The sequence below is a fragment of the Schistocerca piceifrons genome, chromosome 8 (genome assembly GCF_021461385.2).
Source record: "Schistocerca piceifrons isolate TAMUIC-IGC-003096 chromosome 8, iqSchPice1.1, whole genome shotgun sequence".
Classification (NCBI taxonomy): Eukaryota; Metazoa; Arthropoda; class Insecta; order Orthoptera; family Acrididae; genus Schistocerca; species Schistocerca piceifrons.
The window spans coordinates 425,123,237-425,132,794 of NC_060145.1; the positions used below are offsets into that span (position 1 = coordinate 425,123,237).

Genomic DNA, 9,558 nt, shown 5'->3' on the forward strand with positions numbered 1-9,558 from the left:
TGAGAATACGTGCATAACAGAAAAGATATCGTACTGAAATCGCATATAAGCAGTATCATACCAATAAATGCTACACTCAAAATTTAACAAACTCAGGATAGTACTATAACAAAGAAAATAATGAATTTTAGGCAATATAATGTAATTGGATAGATAAAAATCTAGTCCCCAAGCAGCAGGAGGAGAACACTCTTAAAAAAAGGTTTTACATATTTAAGCTTTTGGAGCCAGTGGCTCATCCTCCTAGCAGAAGGGTTGAAGGGGAAGGAGGAGTGGTGAAGGAAAACGACTGGAGAGGTTCAGGGAAAGGGGTAGAGTTAGAAAAAGTCACCCATAACCACGTGCCGAGAGTTACTGGATGGGGTTCTGGGTGACTTTTTCTGAACTCTACCCCTTTTCTGTCACCTCTCAGCCTTCCCCTTTGACCCTTCTGTTAGGAGGAGGTGCCACTGGCTCTGAAAGCTCGCATATGTAAAACTTTTTTTGTTTTTTCTTATGCCGTTGATTGGTGAGATAGATTTTTTATCTATCTAATTACAAGATACTACTATTAATTCTAAAAGATAAGTCTCATAAAAGTGACTGGGACAAGGAAAATTGCATAAATATTAGAAAACTTTACACATCCAAAATGAAAAATGCTAAGTGCAGTGCAAATGAGTACATTTTAAATTCCAAAAAGAAATGTAGAGTGTGCAAGCAATGACCCCTGATGATTATCTTCCATGTCTCTCTCAACTTTGCTTGTTGGTACCTAGAGCACACTGAAGCCAATGAAACCTTCTCTGCTGCTGTTTTATTTCCTGATAACGCTATCTTTACGCAGTCGAGTATGTTGATCATCCATAATTCTTACCTGTGGGCTCATGGTAACCGATGTGGGCACAGTAGCACATGCCCACCAAGAAAGGTTTGCCATCAGTGTTTTGGCAGGCATTGTACATGATAACTTAATAGGATTGTACATTCTACCTAGTCGTTTAACTGGCCACGCATACATCATCTTCCAACAGGAGGCCGTACCCGAATTTCTGGGCAATGTTCCTCTATGTGTCCATAGATGAATGGGATTTCAGCACAATGGAGCCTCAGGTCACTTCATTCATAATCTCAGGAATCACCTGGACACTGTCTACGGCCAGCAGTGGACAGGACAGGGCGGTCCAGATACATAGCCACTGCATTCTCCCCATTTAACCTATGTGTTTTGTTCTTGTGGAGTCATATGAAAAGCCTGGTATATGAGAGTCCCATCACTACTGTACAAGCTAGCACTGTAATGTGTCATTACCACACACACACACACACACACACACACACACACACTCACTCCCATATGAAATCTGCTTATTTAGGTCCCCTCTACCTGCCTTTACATTTTTGACTTATACTTTAGGACAACTCTGTATATAAATGTTTGATATATATCAGAGAAAATCTGGAAAAATTCAACATTAGAAGATGTGTGGATTTGCCATCCTCAAGACTTGCTATGATCCATAATTATGAATAACACCATCCAAACAAGCCTTGAAGGCCCAATGGTACCAATCATCCACTGTGTCATACTCAGTCCTTATGCATCACCGGATGCAGATACGTAGGGGCAAGTGATCTGCTGATTGCTCTCCTGGCCATGGTCAGTTTTTGTGACCGGCGTTGCTACTTCTCAATCAAATAGCTCCTCAATTGGTCTTACAAGGACTGAGTGCACTCCCGCTCACCAACAGAACTCAGCGGACCTGGACAGTGACCCATTCGAATGCTAACGAAGACCGATAGCACTTAACTTCAGTGATCTGACGAGAACCGGTGTTGCCAGTACAGCAAGGCCATTGGCCCCATAATTATAGATACTTGAGTGTAAAATTTTTCAATAAACTACCATACTTAGCTCATGCAGCATTACTAAATTATGAGCTAGCTAAAGTACGTTGAATTCTATTCAATTGAAGAATTCCTAGAAACTAATTGTTAGTGATACAGAAAATCTTTTTGTTCTTAAATAAGCTAGTTATTCTCTGTGTTGTTTTCTGTATAAATAATTGATTATTGTATAAAACTTGATGCCATTGTAAACTATGACGAAACCAGTTGAATGAAAAATACTAAAAGGTGAATAAAAATATTTTATTCTGTTGCTTTGTGCCATTCCTCAATGTCATAAAGTTGTCTTCCTCTTGTGTTCTCTTGATCTGAATTCCACATTATGTGCTTCACACTTAAATCTCACAAAGCAAGATTTTGTCAAAACAGTCCAGTAGTGTGATAAAATTGTCGTCTTCTAGATCAATCCCTGGTTGTAAGTATGTGGATGTCAACAAAATTTTCCCATCCAATATTTCTGTAGTTACTACTGTTGCTTATAGGGACATTGGCTGCAAGATGGTTTCATAGTTGCGTTTGAATGAGGACTGCAAAAATATTGTGATATCTCCTCCTCTCCTGTAAGGTCTGCCAGTGCTGTAGCCAGTCATGTTTCTGATTTTGAATCGCTGGATTGCCTAATATGAACATAGCACCAAGTCTGCAGCATTCAATGAAATCTGTGACTTCTGGTCTCTTATTGATGCCATTTGCATTGTATATGCAAAATGTGACATGCTTTTTTCAGTACAGACGTATGTCCATTACTCATTGTGAAAGATTATCATTATATATATCAAAACTAGATTTTTTTGGGAGAAGGTCAGTTGAATTTTTTGAACTGTCTTGCTATGTCCTTAATTTTGGCTATGATGTTGCATCTTTTAAAGGAGGAGACAGTAGATCCTATGTTGGAGACAACTTTCATAATTTCTGTTAGTCCCAGGTATTGTTCAGATTTTTGGTTTTGTCATTTTTCCTTTTTTGTTTTATAATGTCACTGAGCTTTTTTCATTGCCGGGTTTGGTCTTGGTTTGAATTGTGATTTCCAATGTTCGCACTGGTGGGAAGACTGCTTTTTGGAATATTGTTTCTGTGGGCTGGGGTGGTTGTTTTTAGCTGTTATGATTTGATAGTTTTCTGATACTCATCACATCCTGTCAAGGAAGCAGGGTGTCCTGATTGCAATGTACACAATTAGGTGGTTCATTGTGACGATGCTTTCAGTTCTTAGAATGGTGATTGTCTCCACATTTGACACACCTAGTTGACGTTATACAGTAAAATGCTCTTTGAAAAAGGCAGACCCACCCATTGTCTTGTAATCTTCCTACTTTTATTCTTTTAGTAAACATGTATTTATATCATATATTGCATCATTTTGAGGTCCTTTGGGAAGTATGACACAGTACGTAGGTTGATGAATGAACTTTTTTGTTTGTAGGTCTCATCTCTTGAATTGGTGGAAACATGTGACATTGAATTTAAGTATCTTCAGTTCTTCATGAAATTCCTCTTCCAGAACTTCAGGTATCCATTTGATAATGAATTAACATCCTCTATATGTTTGCGGTTATTGGGTATATAACGGCATCTTTCTCTCTTCAAAGAATTGGATTGCAACTCTCTATCTAGGGAGTGAAAGTGGCATTTAATTTGGTTACTTTTACATATTGCATTCACAGGTCCAGCATTTCTGATTGAGTATGGCATTAAGTTCAGTGTATTTTCCCGTTTCAATAATTTTTGGTGGAGTTTTGGCTTTTATTAAAAGTGGCTATTAGGGGCTGAAGTGGACAGTTATGGTTGAGTTTCTGCAGTGTTTGTATCTGCCGTTTGAAACAGTTCTAATTTGCTTTTGCTATTTATTTATTTTCTTACTGGCAGATAGCATTTCCAAGAATTGGTTCCATTTTTTGTTTTTCTTGCGAACACCAGTTTGACATAGTTGTCCGGTCTCTGGTCGTTTGTCTTGGACTTCCATGGGTTGTGATTGGTTGATGTTTGCGTTGGTTGGTTGGCATTTTTCATTGTCTCAATGGAATTCTGTGTGTGTGTTTAATCACCCAGGAACACAATCCTTCTGTCGAATCTTCTGTAGTTGGGCTACATCATGGGTTGTTCAGCTCATGTTTTGTGGATTTGCTCTGATGCTCTGGCCTGGCCTAAAGGAATGCATGTTGGTCTCCTGTGGGTGGAGCTCTGACTCCTCTTCATTCCATGAGCTATCCATCCTGTCTGTGCAGCTAACACACACAATTTTGCTTGCTTTGTGTCAGCCCTCTCAGGCACGACAGTTCCGGTCATGCTAGTGCTGGAAAACACAGTTGAACTGCACAGAATGCAAATAGTGCTCAAAAAGATGTAGTGATCCATGCGAAACACTTCACTCACTGTTCTGAGTGGTTCACACTTGGCATGCAAGCCCCCAGCTTAAGTCCACCTAGGCACTTAGGCAGAATTTCAAGGCAACCGGACAAGTGAAAGTGGTTCCAAATATAGTTGCAAGATTTGACCTAAACAAGTTTGCTGTAAACTATGGTTACATCAGCCCTAAAGTTTATCTTCAACCCAAAGTGCTAAAAGGTTTTGGTCTGTTGTCACACACAACAGTTACTGATGAAATTGTTAGTATTATGAGTTTCCAGTAGGTAGAGGCAATGCCTTTAGTACAGACAGATTTGTTAATTCATATACTGGCCACCATAAGACCCATTCTGTTACAGTAAAAAAATTGTTTTGTTTACTTCTCAACTTTAGTCTATTCATGCACCATGGAAGGATAGATTATTGGTAAGTGATTCTCTTCAAATTTCACACCTTTTAAAATTTTATCCGTAGTCAATTTTATATTTTCATAAAGTAAATGATATAAACATGTTGATTTAAAAACTTGTCAACATAACATGCAAAAGTGGGCTACTGAGCCCATTGTTTTTGGCATGTAATTTGGGTTCAAGTGACACTGAATCACATTTCTAACATTGAAATTCAGTATTACTGTGGGCTCATGTTGTCCATAAAATACATTGAACCCCAATATCACCAACCATAAATAAAGTGCTACACACAGCCAGAATTTTAGCGAATGGATGGAACTGGAAGCAAGTCTTCAAGGACGAAAAGGAGCAAAAAGTAGTGGCAAAAGAAATTTAAAAATTGCATGGAATTCCAACTAACTGATTAACTGTTATGCTTGATATAGTAACAAAACTAACAAAATTTAGCATTACTTGGCCACAGGAAAAGTGGCACCAGCGTGGAGAGAGGCAACTTTTTGGAATTGGTGAAGTAAAAAACAAGACAGCTGAAGACTTTAGCGAGTAAGTGCAGTTCCAGTGGACTTCCCATTATGAGCTGTAGAGGGAAGCTTATGGGATGCTGCTGCAGTGGCCAGAAGACAGGCAGATGTGCAGCAATGAGTAAAATGTATCAGTCATAATACAGAATTTGTGCCCTGCTCAAACCACTCATTGAATCTAGTTTCTGGCATGCAGCTTCGGTAGAGGTGATTTCATCATCACATTGGAACATTGTTAAATGTAATTTTTTTCTGTGCTCACATATTGGTGGGAGGTTCTGATTGCTGCTACAGGCATGTGTTTGAAGAGGATCCAGGTCACATAGGAGCACAGGAGGTGATACAGTAAACATGACACGAAATCATTACAAAGAAATTTTGACAATGCTAGAGAAGAAAAGGAAGAAAAATGACTAGTATTGGTTCATGGTAACCTCCATCATGCACCATACTGTGGCTTGCAGAGTATCTATGTCATTATTTGCAAACAGAGGACTTGTGCTCAGAAAATAAGCACGTTACAGATTATATTGGAAAAGGAATGAAAGGAATCCATAGTCAAGGTTTTAAGTTAAGCTAAGAGCTTGTGTGAGGAACTTGAAATCTTTATTGGCCCTCCAAGATGAATTAGGAGTCACCACATTTCTGGTGATGCAAGGTGAGCTGCCGACTTTTTGAATGAAAATTATTTAAAATGAGAAATGTTTTCTGCATTAAATAGAGTAACTGCTGAAATTCGGGATAGGTTCCACCAACTATGGAATTGGACCTAAAATACCTGCACTAATGCTGGGCATGATGATGAGAAATGCAACCTCAAACGAGCTTCTCAGGATGTTGACAGAGAAGAGTGAGTGTGTGCACCTACAAGTTTTTGTATCTATGAAAGCCTGTAGACTGTAAGAAGTTATTGATTCTGTCTCACTGGGTTTATTAATGTTCATTTTGAGGCCAAAGTTGAAGAAGGGTAAACTAATATAATTATAATGCTGTGAATATTCCACACAATAGCCCTGAGTGATAAGTTGTCAGAGAAGCTTCTCTGGGTTGAAACAGATCCAAAATTATTTAAATACTGCGATGTCCATGTTAAGATTAACAAATGTAGCTATTTTGGTGATAGAACAAGAGGTACAAATAGACATTGATGAAAGTATTAAAGAGTTTACATCGCAAAAAAAACACACTATAAAATTTTAATTTAAAAAAAGTTTTTTCGGAAACCATTTGAAATAGTGACAAAGTATCTCACATGCCCCCTTCCCCTCTTTGCTCCTGCATTTTACAGCCATTATAAGGTAAGTTACTGCTTTCAAGAATCTCGAGACTTCTTGCTGACCCTGAATATGTTTAGAGTGATTACTGTATGTCAGATTCATTTGTGAGTACATTCTAGGGTTTACAAAGCCAGGTCTTGCAGCCTCATGTCACATGTCCTTTCTATAAGGGAAAACACAGACACTTACAGATTTGTCAAGAAATTAACAGTTGTGATTATAATGTTTTTTTCAGACAAATATATGTTCAAGCTCATATTATATTTTTTGTTGCTCTATAAACACCTTCTGCTTCTGAATATATAAATCAAATTAGTCAGATTATGTAATATTTGTACCTGAGTAAAAATTTTGTGTAGAAAAATAGGCAAGTCATTTAGTTGCCTTGGAAGATGTTGCCCACAGTTGGCAACAAAACGTCAGGAGGAAGAATTTCTACTGTTTGACCACGGCCTCTTAGCCCAGATGTTTTAATTAATGAAGCTTCTTTTGGTTTCTCAAGTCATGGGCTTCATTTTATTTTACTGAGATATTGAGCCTTCACTTACTAAAAATATTCTACATAAACCAATTAATTTACCATTGAAATACATTTTCATGAGTATTTGGTAGCTGATTTTGTGGACATTGGCTGGTACCATCATAGCGTACAAAGTTGAAAGTATGTAATCACTTGATCCTAATTGTTTCTTCATGCTAATACCAATTATGTAAACACAGATTTCATAAAATAGAAGGAAGTACTTCCTAAATGCAGAGCGTATGCAGGTAGTTATCAGTAGTTACAAAAGAACTTGGATGTAGTATCTGATATTTATTTGATTTCATTTTTTTTCTCTTCATTATTGTAAGTGAATACTGTGTTAAAACTCCACATAAATGTACTATTAATATGCATGGTTGAGCTTTATTACATAAAACATCGCACTATGTGTTGACTATTACTAAGTAAGAATGAAAGAAGAAAGATAAATTATGTGGCGATTAAATTGTATTCAGAGTTCTCTTGAATTTATTCTTTTTAGAATTTTGTCAGGTATTAAAGATGGATAAATTGAAAATTTGAAACAGTTCACTGCAGATTCAAGAGTGTTATTCGCTTTGTGTTGTACTTCTGTATGTAATTGTAAAGTGTTGATCTAAATTACAATTTACAATAATAAGAAAAGGGATGAGAGGTGGTGCCCCATTTACTTTTGAAGATATCTTATGTATGTTTTTATATCTAAAAACAAAGATGATGAGACTTACCAAACAAAAGTGCTGGCAGGTCGGTAGACACACAAACAGACACAAACACAAACATACACACAAAATTCAAGCTTTCGCAACAAACGGTTGCTTCATCAGGAAAGAGGGAAAGAGAGGGAAAGACGAAAGGATGTGGGTTTTAGGGGAGAGGGTAAGGAGTCATTCCAATTCCGGGAGCGGAAAGACTTACCTTAGGGGGGAAAAAAGGACAGGTATACACTCGCGCGCGCGCGCACACACATATCCATCTGCACATACACAGACACAAGCAGACATTTGTAAATACATGTATGTATTTGAAATACTGAGTGTTTATTAAAAATATCTTAGATGAAATGCTGATTGTGAAACTCTCATTTTGTTGTTGTTAGTGATCCAGGCGTTGGTAGCACTTGTGAATGACCCAGAACCTGAACATCCACTTCGTGCTGACCTGGCTGAAGAGTATCTCAAAGACCGTAAAAAGTTTGTGAAAAATGCTGAAGAGTTCACCAAGAAGCATAGTGAGAAGCGACCGTCCGATTAAAGTCTGTGAAATGATGCAGTTCCTGCCTGGACTTTGGGAGGAGAGGTTTTGTGATACACAACTTGAACATTTGTTTGTGATTGTAATTCTGGTGTATGTACAGTGTGCACCGAAAGTGTAGTAAACACTCCTCCCCCCTCTGTGACAGTGTTAGCACCATCTACACTCACCAGGTGAAGCGGTGCATGGGTGCTTGTCAGGTGTTGCCAACACTGGTGTGCATGAGTGCATAAAGAAACGCCCTTGGTACTACTTGTCACTTTGATAAACACCAGCCCAGATACACATGATTTTGAGACTACTATATGTGAAAGTAGTATGGGTATTGTTCTATCACCAATACAGTTTGTCAGTTGGAATTTACAGTGCAGTTTTATTCCAATTTGTTGTCAACTTAATTGTATACATATTTCACAGTTTATGTTAAAACAATTATATTTAATTGTATGGTATAAATGATTGTTTTCATTAAAAGATAAAGATGTGAATAAATTTTACATATTTAATTTACTAATTTGCTGTGTGTTCCACTCAAAAAACCTGTAATATAAATTGCTGTGAAATATCTTAATATGTAGTTGTTCTTTTTGGTATTAGCCCATTAATGTAAATTTAGTATTGTTAAGAACATACATAGAATTAGATTGCTGTACAAAGACTATGAAACTTATTTCCTTGTTGAAGTTTGTAACAATATTAGTAACTCTAGAAATGTCAGTGATTCGGAGATAGTAGTTATAAGTTTCTCGTACACAGACATGAGTGATATCATATTGAAATATGTGAATTCGTAAGTTTAAAACAGGAAAGAACATTCGAATATTTTACAAGCACACAGTGTGATTCATATGATATGAGGTAACTTAGTCCACAATTTGTTGCCGAAGCATGTAAGTTGGGGTGTTACAGATGCATTTTGATACACTTATTCTACATATCATTTCTGCATGATGGTAAAGTTTTGAGAAACATCAAGATTAGATGATAGATAATATTCAGTAGTTGTTGTGATAAAATCAAGAAGCAAACATGATATACTGGTGAAGGTCGGCAAATAAGAAAACGAATACCCGTTTGAATTGAATGTCTCATCACCCAAATGACGAGTGATTTAATTCCTTTCCTCATATTTTCTTAGCAGGCATGGATTGGATGTGTGTAGCTTTTGTAACTAGTATTCCTTAAGAAGCTCATAGGGAAATGAAAACACTCGTAGCATTCGGTTGGTGAAGGTGGTGTCTTGCATTCCATTTCTGGGGCAGAACTGTTTTGACGGAATCCAACTGTCTTAATTTGACATTTTGTGTTTTCGTGTTCACAACCCCTCTTATCTTGTC

At 37.3% G+C, this 9,558-nt stretch overlaps 1 protein-coding gene across 1 annotated transcript in view; it reads left to right on the forward strand.

Moving 5' to 3' along the window:
* The window catches only part of LOC124711306 (ubiquitin-conjugating enzyme E2 L3), a 29,079-nt gene extending 20,344 nt beyond the window's left edge, over positions 1 to 8,735 (forward strand). Inside the window, exon 4 of the mRNA XM_047241322.1 lies at positions 8,067 to 8,735. Within this exon, the coding sequence (XP_047097278.1) occupies positions 8,067 to 8,221 (155 nt within the window). The 3' untranslated portion in view covers positions 8,222 to 8,735. The remainder of the gene's footprint in view (positions 1 to 8,066) is intronic.
* The last annotated feature ends 823 nt before the right edge of the window (positions 8,736 to 9,558 follow it).